This window comes from Centruroides vittatus, unplaced genomic scaffold, assembly GCF_030686945.1.
Source record: "Centruroides vittatus isolate TY-2023 unplaced genomic scaffold, ASM3068694v2 contig_1079, whole genome shotgun sequence".
NCBI classification, from domain to species: domain Eukaryota; kingdom Metazoa; phylum Arthropoda; class Arachnida; order Scorpiones; family Buthidae; genus Centruroides; species Centruroides vittatus.
This window is the reverse complement of record NW_027120694.1, coordinates 211,381-228,460: the sequence shown is the minus strand read 5'-3', so window position 1 is coordinate 228,460 and position 17,080 is coordinate 211,381. Positions and strand designations below refer to the sequence as shown.

General features: G+C 31.0%; 2 protein-coding genes across 2 annotated transcripts; one reads left to right on the top strand and one right to left on the bottom strand.

Annotated features, from left to right (window-relative positions):
- Window positions 1-144: 144 nt before the first annotated feature.
- Window positions 145-15,216, bottom strand: cm (AP-3 complex subunit carmine). Its single transcript, XM_067269249.1, has 12 exons — window positions 15,070-15,216; window positions 8,684-8,868; window positions 8,038-8,153; window positions 7,844-7,965; window positions 6,692-6,851; window positions 3,582-3,695; window positions 3,376-3,449; window positions 3,198-3,303; window positions 2,967-3,125; window positions 650-700; window positions 512-580; window positions 145-439 (listed from the first exon to the last, which is right to left on the bottom strand). The coding sequence occupies exons 1-12, from the start codon at window positions 15,102-15,104 to the stop codon at window positions 374-376; spliced, it is 1,257 nt and encodes a 418-aa protein (XP_067125350.1). The 5' UTR covers window positions 15,105-15,216; the 3' UTR covers window positions 145-373.
- Window positions 15,217-15,579: 363 nt separating this feature from the next.
- Window positions 15,580-15,897, top strand: LOC136974740 (THAP domain-containing protein 6-like). The gene has a single exon (XM_067269689.1). The coding sequence runs from the start codon at window positions 15,580-15,582 to the stop codon at window positions 15,895-15,897; it is 318 nt and encodes a 105-aa protein (XP_067125790.1).
- Window positions 15,898-17,080: the final 1,183 nt, after the last annotated feature.

Sequence of the window (17,080 nt, the reverse complement as noted above, 5' to 3'; positions counted from 1 at the left end):
TTGGGAGGGTCAAATCTGAAACATTTCTGACACTTTTCTGGCTGTCGTGTACACACACAAGGGAAAGTAGAAGAAGAAACATTGTTTATCTGGGATACCTAATTGCAGATGTTGGTAAAGGATTAAAGCAAAAATTCTAAACTATTACAAACCAATGATCACGATGATTTTATTACTACAATAAATTTTTCTTTGAAAGTAGTTTACACAATTCTTTCTCTTCATCTATACATAAATATATTCCCCTGTCATAATTCTCTTTACGGATTCAAAGGAAACCTCTGTTCACGGTGTTAAATTTAGATTGATACATTTATACAAATAATGGCAGTTATTTACAAACACGTCGATTCCCACGGTCTGAAACGACATTTCAAGTTCGAACCTGGAAGCGGCCGGCCTTTGTGACGTACTTGACTCCCTTGAACGGTTTGTATTTCTAAAACAAAGGGTTTCGGTTAAAAATGCCAAATGCACGTAAGATTCGAAGCAAGTCTGACGACATGCTTACCTCTCCATACATGTCCAGGCGATTCACCTTTAATCCTGACACTGCCAACTGGTTGATCGTAAACTGCAACTGTTCAAGAAAAATTATACTTAGTTATGTCTGTTACAAATGTCACATTAAAACAGAATGATTTCTTACCGATATGGCAGGATTGGATTCTGGTGCAGTCAGACCACTCTGCAAATTAATCTACGGAGATAAAAATAAAGCTACATGTAAACAAATGTAATTATAATCAGAAAGATCTGTAGAATTATTTAAATTTTAGAAATTTGCTAAACATCATCTCCACAATTCATCTTAGGTGACTTTCCAGTAAAATGCAGATGAATAGTGAATTTTCAATATTTCCTATTACAAGAGCAGTTTACCTTCTGGTCCAGAATTCGGTAGTTGTGATGGGACTGTTTATTCTCTACATACTGACATGCATGCATGCAGAGTGCTGCACGACAAACTCTGTCTTTGGTGTTGTCATTCCAGGCAAATTGCACATTTCACAAAGAAATCTCACATTTCTCTTTCTTCAAAGGCTAAACGGACGGCAATTGCACGAAGACAGAAATAGATTATAAATTGGGCAAATCAAAATTTTCTTTTGACCGTGGCTAGGACCACAGTCCAACACAATCGAAAGACTTCCATTCTGTGGATTTTGTGACTTGTTTTGACAATGATTCTTAGTGGCGTTTAATGAGGAAAGTCTCCAAATTAAGAAAGGAATGCCAATTAAAATTTGACATTCCTTTCTTTAATTTTTTCACATAGCGGCAACAGGTATCGATAAAAGACTATAGTTACAAGTACCAATATTTTAATTTCTAAAAGTATAACGAAGCCTCCTACTGTAGAAGTGCCCAAGTGACAGTCTACAAACAAACAAAATGTCGTTTGTCTTTTCTACCACATCTACACCTATCCCAAGGTTCATCTTTCACCTATAGAGTTAAGTACATTTAACGTCAATTAGGTCTGCATCATTTGGGCACTTTTTCTACCAACATCCACTATTCTACATGAAACTGGCGTGAAGTACAATTCTCTAAACTGATTTCCAACTTTGACCACGAGAAACACAATGCATACCTGCAGGATTTAGTACATTATGGAAAAGTAAAACGGGACAGAGCGAAAATTTGAATCTTGAAACACAAAACCAAACATTTTGAAACAAAGTCCACAAATGTTAAGTTTAATATAACAACAGAAACTCAGGAAAACTGATGTGTAAAGTGTGTCAAGTCAACTTTTCTGTTTAGTTTTGGGAAAAGAGAGGTTGAGACTGTGGAGAAATATGTCGAATTTTGAGTTTTTCTGCCGTCTTTGTTACGTTATTCTACATATAAACTATCATGTCCCGTGAGGTATCTGAAAAATGAATGACTTTGTTAGAAGCTTACCCACCAGGCCGTCTCTGTAGATAATACTTTCTTTGAGCCAAGATACTTATTTTTTGTCAAAGTATAAAAACTGCTTGTGCAAATCAGCAATAGCAAACTCTTAACAGATTAAGGTATCATATGATACATTAGTTTTCATAATTAAATTTAAGAAACCAATGAACATACATGTGCAACCTGTGAGACTTTTGCAATTAAAATATCGGAAGCAAAATTATAGAGAAACAAGTTAGAAGCATGGAAGACTTTAAAACGCTTCAGTCGTGCTGGTGTACGTCCGAAGAAAACTGAATTCCAAAAGTGTTACAATAAAACTTGGGTTAGTTTCGAATATGAAAAAACAGTATCTGTAACAGTATGTGCAAGAACTTTTAAGCAACAAATGTGTACAGTGTGAAAAATCTTATATTACATTTACCAAGGACATGATGAAGTTTTGTCAATGTTATACTATAGTATAGAGCTTCATAAAAGACCCAAATGTGAAAAGCTACTCTTTGCTAACAACTACTTTCTTTGGAACAAAAACAAGCAAAATGAGTATGTTTTGATATTTTCGTGATCGCTAATTCTAAAAACGAAACTTTCTGAAATTTTACCCTTTTTTTCAATACCTGGATGTGACAAAAATAGAGCGCATGAGAAACAAGTGTTTATGACCCGGTAACATGCCTCGATCTTGCACGTGATGCAAACGAGGAAAGTTGCATTTTCACCATTGATGGATTTGACCGAGTAGACTTATTAAATTAAAATGCAGCCTATGGTTCCTTAATTGGAAAAGAGTAAACTGGTATTAAACCTGCCAGAGTTGTCTGGGTGTCAAAATCAAAGTTAACTATTGGCAGTGACGTGTCTACCCACACACTTAAATTGACTTGACCAAAAAAAAAAAAAAAAAAAATGCATCCCCAAATTCAGTATACAAAATATGGCCTACAATGGGTGTGCTATTGATAAACAATTTGTTTTGTGAAAGTGTCACGTGGGCGTGCAAGGTGGTGGCTCTGTATATTTTTAACGATTACATTAGTAGTTGAGAAAATGCTACTTACAGTGCCTCGGATGCCAGGCATTCTTCCCATTTCGATCCTTCCGATTTCCCACACCATGACTTTGCTGACGGGATCGAAACTGTATTTGCCCTGAGTGGGAGTTAACGTTACATTCAAGACACTTTTTGGCATGGGTATTTCTAAAACAACACTTTCCACCTAGAAAGATTCGAGAGTTTTGTGATCATTTATTAAATCAAAAACTTAAATTTTTACAAGAAGAGAGCTTACCGTTTTTCCCATTGTCTGTTTTGCTCCCACACTAATCTCTAACTTTCCTCCCGCCACATCTTTAAAACAAATGTGGTGTCTTACGTAAAGTGGAATGGCTACCATACTATAACAGATAACGATAACGATTATTAATTTGATAAAATCATCATTATTGACATCAAAGAAACAACCTTACTTATTGGATCCTACATGATATGACATGAGTCTAAAATTCCCATCAGGAGGTACAAACGAGAGTATCCTTTCGGACTGTAATACAAAATTGGTATAATATTGGCATGTTTTTAATATTTATATTATATTATATTAATCCAGAACTAGACATTGTTTTGTTTTCTAACACAAGATAAAAGTCATATTAAAATATAACTCAATATTTACCTCCCACCTTCGGAAGCGAACGCACGGATGGAAGCTGACGTCGTCGAACAGACGAGGATTAAGAAAGGAAAGACTCAAATCGGGCATACCACTTAATTTAATACAGCAATCAATCTGGAAGAATAAAATAAATATGCAATTAAAACATTAGACAGTAACATAATACTATGCTTAACAATACACAAAATTCAATTGTTCTTCCTATTCATTTACTCTAAAGCAGTGTTTTTTTTTATCTGGCGGCAAACTCGAACCTATAATTAAATTTTCACGGTAAATATCACATGATTTAAAGTTGCGTTTGTAAACCTATTGCCATATTACTCACCACTTAACCTAATTCTTTTTGTCATTATTATTTGTGAATTAAATAAAACAGAAATCCTGCATGTCCGTCGAGATTATTTGGAGTCAATATTAGTCAAACGGCCCACAATTCTTACAGATAATGAGGCTGGCAATTTAATTTCATTATTATTTGATCGCAATCATAATATTTTTGCAAATCACAAAATTTATAGATTTACTGACATTAGGGTTTATACAAAAACCGACTTTTTAAAAAATGGGTTTTTGAATTTTCACTCCCCCAAAAATGGAAATAAGGAATGTTTACAACGTATTTTAAAACTTTTAAATTTATTTAATATTTATATAATTTCAAAAATATAACAAAATAAAATCAACCAATGTCAACACAAAACAAAAAAGGAAATGCTAGATTATCACATTAAACAATTTACTCCATAGAAAACCATAAAGAAAAAGGAACAACAATGAATACAAAATATTATTTTATTTCTTATTTTTTGTAAGAATACAAAGAATGTCTATAGATCTATTGCTCAACCATATCCTTATTTTGCACACAAAATTACCAGAAATAGAAAAAACTCTCTCACTTGCTACTGAGCTGGGTTTAATCATCTTTAAAGCATTAAATAATAAATCTAAATTTTTCGTTCTTCTGTTTGTACCCTCTAATACTAAAAACTTCTCTTTAGTGTCTTAGGGCTGGACGAAAGTCACTTCAGGTTCTTGGAGATATTTATGTATTGATTTTTCCATAGCATTTTTTAAAGCTATGGCTTGATTTTCTTCTTTGCCACTTTTTCATCATTGCAGTCATCTTCTATAGAATAATTTGGATATAATCTTGATAATATTTGTCCAGATAACTTAATGATATCAGATTTTGCAGCTAGTGGAAGAAATACGCTAGACGATTTTGTCCAAATGTTCTGTGGATTTTGTAATAAAGAAGAAGTGTTACTAATCCCGTTTGTCTCCTCTCTTGAATTCGTACCTCTAAAGCATGCAACAACTTGGAACTAATTTCAGTTTTCAAATTTTTCAATTCACATAACAAGTGAAGGCATATTTGAATTTCTGTTAATAAATAGGACACCAAGATGCAAACTATGTCGTCCTAAGGCATCAGCTACTAAACGTATTGGTCCTAAAACTTTAAGATGCTCTACAATTTTGCAATACTCTTCATTCCACGTGCAAGAAGCACCAATGTCATTCAAAGCTAAAACAATGCATTCCTTTAAGTGTACAAATCTTTCTATCGTTTTTCCATTGTTGAAAGATTTCTCCCTATTGTAGGATTGGATGCTTTTTAGGCGTAGGGAGATTTTTTTTTGTTTTTGTAGTTAGTTTTATGAAACTTAGTATTTAACAATATTCCTGTTTTATGTCAGAGATGATTTTGTGTCAAAATGTTGATGTTTTTAATCAAATAATTAATTAATTTATATGTTTAAGTCTAGGCTAGGTTTTTTAGTTGGGAAACCCGGTTTTCAAATTATATAAATTTCTTCAAAAAACTGGGTTTTAAAAACTGACAAACCCTAACTGACATTAAGAGAGATACAGTAGTTTCTTAATTCAGATAATACAGTTATTGAAACAACTAACTATTATAAACTTTAAAATAAAGAAACATTCAGTGATTTAAACAGTAACAGTGGACAAATCAGTAGTTCTTACAACATAATGAAAGAATTCAAGATGTAATTGAAAAACTGATGATATAGTATCTTCTTTCATATAAAAGTAATGGAGAGTTACATTATTTATCTCGCTCCCCTTCTTTATCAATATAGAGTTACTGTGCTTTTAGAAATACACATAAGAACAGCTGTTGAGAGTGTATAGAGCCCAAAGGTAGAGCAGGTCTCTCTAGCATTTTGTTTTTTGAATAAATGAAATACATAGAATTTTTCTTTATTAATAAAAAGCAGGCTTAATATTTTATTTTCTGTTAGGAAAAATAATGATTCCTACTCCTATGAAATTAATGGTTTGTGCCCCTAAATTTTCTCCAATCCCGAGGAAACATTCCCAGCTACTGCCCAAATGGTTCTGTGTAGGAAATGTTATGTGCTCTTCCACTATATTTTGTGGCACTGTCCATCCTGGCTAAACGAATAAAAACCACTGAACACTGGTTGTAGGTTTGTGTCTTATCATGGGCCAACCATGTGGAATTTTCTTCTTGTCTAACATCTAAGTAGGAGTGTTTTTCTTAGAAGGTTCTCTAGGGCAGCATTTGGCAGATTGCCCTAGTGTTGCATTGCCCCTTCTTCCATCAATCCATTTTGTGGCACTCCAGTTGAAAATAATTCTTTAAAAAATATATATTTATGAAAACTTGTGCTCATAAACTTCTAATTTTCCTTTAAAATTGATATATTTTGTTTTCAAATATCACAGAAATGTTATAAATTTCTTTGATGATTATACATAATTATATTTGTTAAAATATTAAACATTTTATATTTGTATCTACAAGTTGGAACAATGTTAATAACAGGTGCTACCAAATTATGGAAAATCTGGGTTGTATTTAAATCTAGATCCCTGTAGCAATAGACTGACACCATTCATTGGTGTTAACATTTTAAATCAATCTATAAAACTGCTTAGAATGACTAATTTTATATATATATATATATATAACTTTTTTATAAATTTAAAATTTCTGAATGTAATCTCTAGCTGTATTAATCAAAGTAAGTCTATATAATTGCTATGATATATGGATTTCAGAATTTATTACAAACATTTAAATATTCATTTAAAAACAAAATAAATATACTTACATAACCTTGAATTTCTGCCGATACTATGGATCCACTTTTATCTATTATGGCATCAACTTCTTCAATGACATCAAAGTAAGCCTCATTGTTAGTATATTTCACACCGGTTCGTCTCCATGGAATGTTTGATAACTGGCCAGTTGGAAGCGTGGTGCTTATGCTAGAAATTTTAACATAAAAGTCAACTATTATTTAGCAAATTTACAAGTTCAGAAAAAAAAATTTTTCTTTGTGAATATATTTTATAATTTTTAAAAAACAGAATCTTACCAAGCCAAACAGGTAATTTAAATACAACAGAATAAATAAATTCTATATTAATGCAATTGGTCAGAATTTCAATCAGAATGTATGCTCTTTATACATGGAGATGTAGACAAAAACATTGCATGCATGTGCACCAGACTATATCTTGCTTCTTCTACATATTAGATAAGTACAAGTGCCAAGAGTATAGGTAATCAGTAGTAGGCTATTTGATGGCTAATTGCCATGCACTTCAGACCTCTTTTTGGACCAAATCCTACCCTGGCACCCATAAAAGATAGTGGCATAATTTAAATCACAAAGTCAAACAGCATTTTAAAATTAGTACCAAATATTTTTTGTCCAATTAAAAATACTAACAGGAGAAGTAGCTACACACTTTAAAAAAACTCAGTGAGAGAAAACTGTGCAAGGCTTCTCTGCATGGCCTTGAGCCTGCAATGTTTTTGTCTACACCTTGTATATAACTAATTTATTTTCAACTAATAAAAGTTTACTAATTCTTTTATTGTATCTTGACAAATAAAAAGGAAAATGTATATGCTAAATAATTTATACGAAAATGTTTTTGTTGTTATATTTGCTTCAATGCGATTGGCGTAACTGAAACTGAATTAAATATAAAAATTTTCAAAAAAATCATTAAATTAATGTGTTGTCTATGAAAATCTAGTTTATAACCATTCTGTTGATAAATTTTTTAACGTATTTTTATTTCAATAATATATCAACCTAAAAAATGCCAAACTTTGTGCTAATTTGGTTGTATTTTGATAAAATTTTCATCTTAAAAATATCAATTAAGTAATAATAAAGTTTAAGACTCTTATTAATTATAATAAAGTATAGATAAAATTACAGCAGTTTTTCCAAATGTAATCTTACTTGGAACGTCCAGTGACTGTGTTTGCAATGGTTCGAAGTATGTTGGGTGGCTTTATCAATTCCTTTAGAATGTTTGATTCGGTGGCCAAAGGAAATCCATTGTCTAACATTTCATCCAAGAGCTAAAACAATAATTAAACAAGGTTTTAAATTAAAGCAAAATAAATTTATTAATAAGAGTATTGGCCAATTACTTCATAAACAACAACAAAATGTTCTTTGATCAAAAACTCAGTGTGCTGGTCACCAAAATAATCTTCGAATGTGTCCACAACACGATGCAGAAATTCTATAACGAATAACGGAGGCACTGAAAACAAAAACCAGAGGATTAGATTAATTTTAATTTATAATATTACAGTAAAAGCTTATAAAATCTTTAATACAGTGCATTCTCACTAATCCAAACTAATTACTTATAGCAATGTACACATCCAGAACAATGAGGATCAGATTAACAGCATAAGGTAATGCAACACATGGTCAATCTGACAGGTGACGAAAACCTGGTAAAATCTATGTGACCAGTCTACTGACAAGACATGAATTACTAGTGGTTTTATCCACACAGCCACTGGTGGCCAGCACAAAATTAATTTGGGGTTGTACATAAAGAACAGCAAGTCACAAGAGCCTACAGACAAATTCAAATGTGTTTTTAAAAAGTTAATCCATGACTTATTTTTGTTTTGGTTGGAATTTTCAGCAGAAAAATGAACAAAATTGGTTCAGATAAGAGACGGTACACTGTATAGATATCCCTAAAATTTTCTTGTCTAGTGATAAAATTGCATTTCAATTTGCACATTTGGACTTTAAATGTAAAAATGAGACTGATACCTTCAGATGTGGTTACAGCAACAAAAAATATCTTTCTGCGATATATGCTGATTAAGTAGTGATGAGCGGTCGCAATAACTGGTGGGATATCATCAGGAGTTGCTGCTTTCCTCTGTGCATCAAAAAAATAATCGCATACAGACCGATGAATGACACTTTTCCAGTGCTTTTCCATAAAAATATCCCTGTAAATATAATTGAGAATAGTTAATTATTACTTTATCTTACCAAAAATAATATAATGCAGTACATAAAAAACAAACAATATAAAAATTTAATAAATAACCTCTGCAACATAACACTTCTGAAACTGTACTGAAACTTGTAATCATTTTCTAACTAAACTACAAGCTTAAAAAATTATAATTATTTTGATTATAGCAAGTCTGAAAACTTAAAATAGATAACAAACATTTTTTAATATGAAGAGATTCTTACTTTAATTTCTTTTCTGTCAATAAAATATAAATATTAAATAGATTCTTCAGACAAAAAGCTTATTACTGTTATTCTTAATGGAGAAAAAAATTTGTCATCAAGCAGCTAGTTCGTGGAAAAAGACTAGCACTGAATTTCTGGCATCTTTAGTTGCAAAGCCTTGCCTGACTAACTGCGGTCAAGTATAATATTGCATCAACACACCTCTATCCCACTAATTATATACCTCCCATGTGTCTAATGTATACCACAGATACACTCAATTCTCCTAGAGGCTATAGCTAGTGTTAAATTTAAGCAGAATAAACTAGGAATATCACAAAATTGTGGTATCATCTCCAACAGGACCAATGTAAATATTGTAAATAAGCATGCCCTACATCACTTGCAATATAGTATATAGTTGCAACTAATGCTGCTTCTCTCTGTTTGGCTTGCATCTTATTGGTTGAAGAAAGTCAGGCATTAGAAACTATTGACAAATTATTTCTTTTAAGATAAGTCAAAAATGTTTTATTTACACTTAATACAGGTATGCGTAGTACTGTACTTGCCACTGTATTAATACAATACTATACCTCCAATCAAACCTAGTACTGTTTACTACATAGTAACCTCTATATCTCAAATTTTCTCATTCCTGTGAGATTCAAGATACAGGTTCAACTGTATCTTGAATCTTTGAACTGAAATAAGATCAAATGACAACAAATAGTTCAATTAAAACTAGATTTTTAAATACTTTCATTTAAGAATCTTGTTATCTTAATGGAATTTTTATGCTTAAAAGCATGTGTTTGTGTATATACTATTGCCATTAATCAAAACTGGGTACTCTTCGGTGAACGGGGCACCAGTCAATCGATGAAATCCAATTCGTGTTTATATCTTAGTATTTGCTTCAAATTAGATTAAATCGAATACAGTGGAACCTTGGTATACGTCTGCTTTAGAATATGTCCAATTCGGAATACGTCCTGTTTGGACGAAACAAATTTTGCTTGGTATACGACTTTTGTTCAGTATACGACTTAATTCAATTATATGCACCATCTATGACCAAGTAGCGCTATCGGTGTACTAGACCAGACTAGATGTTCGCGGTGCCACAGTTTATAACTTTGTTAAATTTCTTCTGATTTTAATTTGTAAGTAAAATTTTATTATTTTTATTAATCATGAATTGCAAAAAGGCAAATGAAAAGCAACAGAAAACTAAAAAATGACTAGAATCACAATGGAACTGAAAAAAGAGATTGTTGAGAAATATGAAGGTGGCTTGCGTGTCGAGATTTAACTGTTGCATACCGTGTTCCAAGAATGATGATATTGACAATCGTGAAAAATAAAGACATTATTAAATCTGCTAACATTGCAAAAGGGGTTAAATTGAATTCTAAACAGATTATTAGTATTAAGGAGAGTTTGATTTGATTTGATTTTGATTTAATGATTTAAATAATATAATACAATATACTGTAATAACTTTAAAAATCTATAATAAAATTTAATTTTTATTAGTGTGCTCAAGCAGTGTTTAAATTATTTTACAACCCCATTAATATACCATATCAAGAGGGTTTTTTTTTACATGAGAATGGATTAATAATTTTTAGATTACTTCTTATGGGAAAGGTTGGTTTGGTATACATCCTATTCGGTATAAGTCCAAATATCTTTAATCATTGTGAAATTAGGTGGTGCAATCAGAGTTGTTGAGATGTATGAAAGTCAATTTACATGTTAGAAAACAAAATGTTGAATGTATTCTTCCTCGGCAGTGGGTATTTGGTGGAATTTGCTGTGAGTCGAAAGAGTGTTTTTAGTTACCGTGTGAGATCGTTCGGCTAAAACATCGATTGATGCTATATGAAATAAAGTGTAAGAAGGTAGTATAATATTTTCAGACTAAAGGAAAGAGTACAAAACTGTTTGTATACCCTGAAACTTGATATCATACTCAAAATATAAAAATAATTCTAGTAATTTTAAACATGTATGAATTATGAAATAAAATATTGATTTTGCTAAAAATAGTAGTAAAAATGACTGGTGTCCTGTTAACCGAAGAGTATCAAAACTATTTAGTAAATCTCTAATTACCTATGTAATTTAACTTAACTAAATAGATCATAATTTACATTTGCATGTTTAGTTGATTTAAATTGAATTTCATAGATAATTATAGATTTACTAATCTCGTTTTATGACAGTAATTCATAATGCATGCTTAAAAGATGGAACAAAATTACTTTACTAAGAATCTGTCATTACTAAGTGGTATCCCTCTAGTAGAGTTCCTGGATTTTCCCTTCAACATGCTCTCTAAACCAAACTAAACTGTATTAGAACTGTCCAGGGAAGATATGGCTATCACTTTCACAAATAAAATTACAAAAGTAACCCAAACTGTGAACACCAAGAACATCAAACAATAGAAGCAGCGAAGTTTATGAAGACTGTTCCCTCTAAAAGCTCCCATTGAACTATCCAAACTGAAATCCATCATCTATTCAATCTTGCTCTCAAGTGGCTTGAAGGGCTCACCATTAACTTGTGAAATCTGAAATATATATATATATGGAATGCAAAAACTAAGAGCCCTATAAGAGATGAACTTCAGTGTTTCAAACTTCAAACAAAATGTGGTGTTAAAACCCCATTTTCCCATTTCAAAATGTGAGCTTGCTGCATGTTTTGCATATAGAATATGTAATATAGAATATCCAAGTATGTCACCAACTTGTTGGTGACATACTTGGATTCAGTATTAAATATTGTCAATGAATACCATTCAAAAATTCAACAACAAAGGTTTCCAACATGGATCCTTGTTTCATGTTAAGCCATTGTATATGTGTGTGTGTGTGTGTGTATTACTAATAAAGGAACTGTTGGTGTCTTTTAATAAAAATTAATAAAATTTAGTTAATAATTACATTAAAAGTAAACAAACACTTATTAAATTTGTAATATTCACTAAAACTATTAATCAGGGTTAATAGCAATCAAATTTTGTACTATTTTATATTAGTTTAACACAAAAAAAGAAAATTTTTAGTAGCGAAAGAGTTGCGGAGGAAGACTACAATATTACATTTAGAATAAATTCTGGAATTTTTGAAAATGTGAGAAGACTTAAATGTAAATATTCAAATTATTATAGCAGAATTTAAATGTTTATGTAATAATGTCTGGTCTACAGAAGGGATTTGTACGCCTATTATTTTGGACATTGATAAACAGTTAGCTAAAATGCTTTTAAATGCATTTAGCCATATTTTAAATAATTATGTAAGTAGAGATAACGAAGAGTTTTGTCAGATGGAAGATAACAATTTGAGTAAAGGTATTTCAGATTGAAAAAAAAACAGTTATCTGCTTTAAGAAAAAGAAGTTGATAATGCAGACACTGACTGAATCAGGATGTTCAAATGATGATAAAAAAGCCGATAAGAATATAATCTCAACAAAACAAAAAGAAGAAATTCTTAACTTACATAAGAAACATCCAAAATGGAAATTATGTACATTACAGAAGAAAGAAGCTAAAGAATTAAAACATTTTAGTGATTTATATAAATGGGAAAAACAATTTAAATCTCAAAAACATAAAATTGAAACATTAAAAATCATTAAAGAACATGCTAAACAAATGTTTGACGAAACTTGAGGGAGCTATAAAATTGTTAAAGGTAATCAATTAAAATTATGGGCATTACAGAAATTTCTTGAGCTGAATAGTTCAATTACATTTACAGGTAGTAATTCTTGGATTGCTAAATTTAAAAAAGAATACAGATTAGTATCTCAAAAAAGTACAAAACTTGTAAATAAAACAGAAATAGTAAACAAAAAGGATATTTTAATAAAAGTGTGGTTTTTTCATACAAAATGATTTCACCAAGAACAGTTTTCATATAAAGGAAAAAAAAATACTATTGGATTTGCACATTCTCCGAGTAATAGTTAACACACTATTACTACACTATTAAACATTTAATTAATGCTAACGGACGATTTGTAGATAATGTATTTATTTGCTTACAAGAGGTTCATGGAACCTTTGGACTAGAGTTCAAAGATTGCAGTTTAATGACCCAAATGTTACAGCTAGCTCATCTGACAAATTATCTACAGCAATTATAACAAACTATGTAAAAGATGTATTATCTCCAAATTTAACAGAAAACTCATTATTAATAATTGTCTGATAGAGTGGACAAACAAATATTAATATTTATAATATGGTATTTCAAACATCTATAAATCAAAATTCATGTGAAGTACTAATTATTCCACCAAAGTGTATATCTATATGCCAACCTTTAGATGTTGGGTCTCATAGACAAATAAAACTTTTAGCTAAAGAAATTTTAAATGCTATACAATTATTTTGTAATGATTCTTCAATGAAATCGTTTTACACAACTAGAAATGACATAATTACATTCGATTCTTCATCATCAATTATCTGCACCAATATTTAATAATTTGATTAAATATGTGTGGTTTGCTTCTGGACTCGCACATGAAAAATGTGAATGTTTTAATGTAAAACAAGTTTGTTTCTCTTTTTTAAACACTAACAGATTAAAATGGGTTGAGAATAATTGCCAAAATCTTTGAATTGTTAAATGTGGATGACGTCAACAAGTTCTTTGTTTATTTTGTTTTGGTGAAAAATATCACGTAAATAGTTGCCCATCTAATAATTTGTGAATGTAATTACTTTTCAGTTAAACACATCTAATAAAATGTATTAACTTATTATGTCTCAATTATTTTCTTTACATTTATTCTATCATTACTTTTATATTATATTTTATTGTTATAGTAGTATATATATCTAATCTTTCATATAACATTTATTTGAGTTTATTCCTTATTCTACTCTGTAAATGTAATATTGTCGTCTTCCTCCTCCACCCTTTCACTACTAAAAAATTTCATATCTGTGTTAAACAAATATAAAATAGTATGACATTTGAATGCTATTAACCTTGATTAATAGTTTTAGTGACTATTACAACTTTAATACACTTTTAAAGCAATTATTAACTAAATTTTATTAATATTTATTAAAAGACACCCAACAGTTCCCTTGTAAGTGGTATTCAAATCAAATGATTTATGGTAGAAAGTACTTATACGGGCCAACTAGAGTAAAGCAAAATATCATTGACGCAATTAATTAATTATCACGACTTCATAAGACAAAGTAAGAAAAAAGGGACAAGAAAAAACCACACAATCTAGGTCTCGGGACACTTAAAAACCATAGTTTATTGAGGGCACACTGCAAATTTGTCAGTTAGAAAGACTGCATCACACTTCACACTAGAAGAATCAGATGATTGATTACCATCAGTCATAGAACATATTCGGAACAGGGATCGCATCAAACCATATCCTCCACAAAGCCAAGCTCTCCGTATAGCACGAGTGTCTTGGATAAATTAAACATTTGTCACTTAACAGCTTCAAGTGTCATTGCGGCGAGTTTTGGCACTAATTTTTTTTTTTTTTACAGAAATATCGCCATATCAAATCTAATGCATTTATCCTATTAGAATCTCTCTTTTGACAGCATAATAGGATAAAAACTGGTATTTACAGTATAAATAACCCATAAAGAACTTGTGTACATGTAGTGTTTGTAGATTAAAATATAAAAGAGTACTTTTTATAAAAATTAAACTGTTTTTATTGTATTATTACTTTTTTAAACAAAATTACTTTGTATTTTTTTTAACTTTGAAGTGAAATTGAACATTTCCTAATTAAATTTGTGGCATTCAAGTGTGTGGTTAGGCCTAACAGGGTTACAGCTGATATTCATCAATGTATAAGCTTTTAATTTATAATATTTAGTAAACACATGCATTTATGGCTTCTTCTGTGTATGAAAAACACGAAAAGGTATTAATTTAAATCGTAAAATTTACCCAGATTTGTTGATGAGGAACAAACTGTGGATCATCTTGCCACTTATCGTTTATGCTCACGACGCCACCTGCCAATTATTTAAATTTCCACGGTTTAAATTTTCTAAAAACTTTTAATATACAAATTAAATTATTACAAATTATATTTGTAATTAAAATTTAATTTAATATAAAATTAAATAATGTAATAAATAAATTGTTAACTGAAAACACTTGGTATTAGGTATTATGGTAGTCGTTGGGCTTCAGGGGGTGCTCATTTTGCGTGCGCAGTAGGTTTCTCTTTTAATCGTTGTGCGCATGACGTCACCATCGAGAAACACGCTCCAAGAAACACGTGAGCTTTCGACATACCGTGGTGATCTTTGTTCGTTTACATTTGAAATTAAGTTTTGATGGGTGTTCGGAATACAAGTATAAGGTGAAATTTAATATTTTTAAAGTATCTGTTAAATAGTAGTGTGTTGACGTATGAATTTTTTAGTTATTGTTCATTGATCAAGTTGAATAATGCCAAACTGTTGCGTGGCAGTGTGTGAAAATTACAATCAAAAGACTAAAGGAAGTAATGTAATTTATCATTCTTTCCCAAAGCATCCTACTCTTAGAAGTAAGTGGATTTATGCCTGCAAACGAGAAGACAAAGTCAATGTTGAAAATGCAACAGTTTGCAGTGCACACTTCCTTAAAGACGACTATGAGAGAAATCTAAAGGCAGAACTCTTAAATATACCTTCGAGGAGACGCTTAAAACCTGATGCTGTGCCATCTTTAAATCTAGCTCCTGTTAGATCTTCGGATGTCCCATGTACTGTACATCAGAGATAGTAGAGAAAATGCATGACAGGACAATAAGATATACACAGCGAGAAAATCGGAAACGTGCACTGAACAGACTGTCCCATCTTTCACCAATAAAGAATAAAATTGACATAGGTACTGAAACTGAACCTATAAGTGAGCCTTCTCTGGAAGTGAAATTAGCAAAAAAACTGGATTTAGCAAATGCTAAAATTGATCACTTGAAGAGGGAAATATTTACTCTGAAAATAAAAATAAATTATTACATTTGGCTCTTACTGAGAAAAATCAAAAATTAAAATTATTAGAAAGTAAAAAACATGAAGAAGTGAATGAGAAAATAAATAATATTTTGAAAAAAATATTTACTAAAACACAAATAGATTGTCTTATAACACAAAAAATGAAGCCAGACATTAAAAAATTTATCTTATATATAAAATTCTCGTGTCACAATTTTTGTTACCGTACTCCTCCGAAACGGCTTTACCGATTTTTACCAAATTTGATATGCATACTCAGTAGGTCTGAGAATCGGCTACTATCTATTTTTCATACCCCTACACCATTTCCCCCCTTTCAAAAATATATTTATATATGGATTAAGGCTTTTATGTCCAACAGACGGCGCTAACTTCAGACGACCTAAGTTTGCTTTTCAGTGAGGCATTATGCTTTTCTGTGAGAATGGACTGAAGCAGATCATTTTCTATCTATCTATATAAATAAAATATAACGTTCGTTTGTTCCTACCGATTCCTTCGAAATTTTGACACAACGTTGCATTCGAATACGCACATATAATATACATGTCGAAATTCCCCCAGTGGGGGGAGATGGACGGGATTAAGGCTTACCGTGAATAACTCGGCTTCTATTATACTATTTTACATGCGGTTTTTTTGCGTTTTTAATTGCGTTTTAATAGGTTACGTCAACAGAATATACACTAAAAAGGGATTTTTCGATATTCCCCAGCGGGAAAAGTGACGGGATTAAGGCTTACTTTGAAGAACTCGGCTTTTATTATACTATTTTAGATGCGTTTTTGATTGCGTTTTAATAGGGTACGTCAAGAGAATGTACACTAAGAAGGGATTTTTTTGAAATTCCCCCCACGGGGGAAGTGTTATACATTTATAATAGATACATTTTGAGCCACAACAACGTGTGGCCGGGTCAGCTAGTAATTATATATATATATATATAG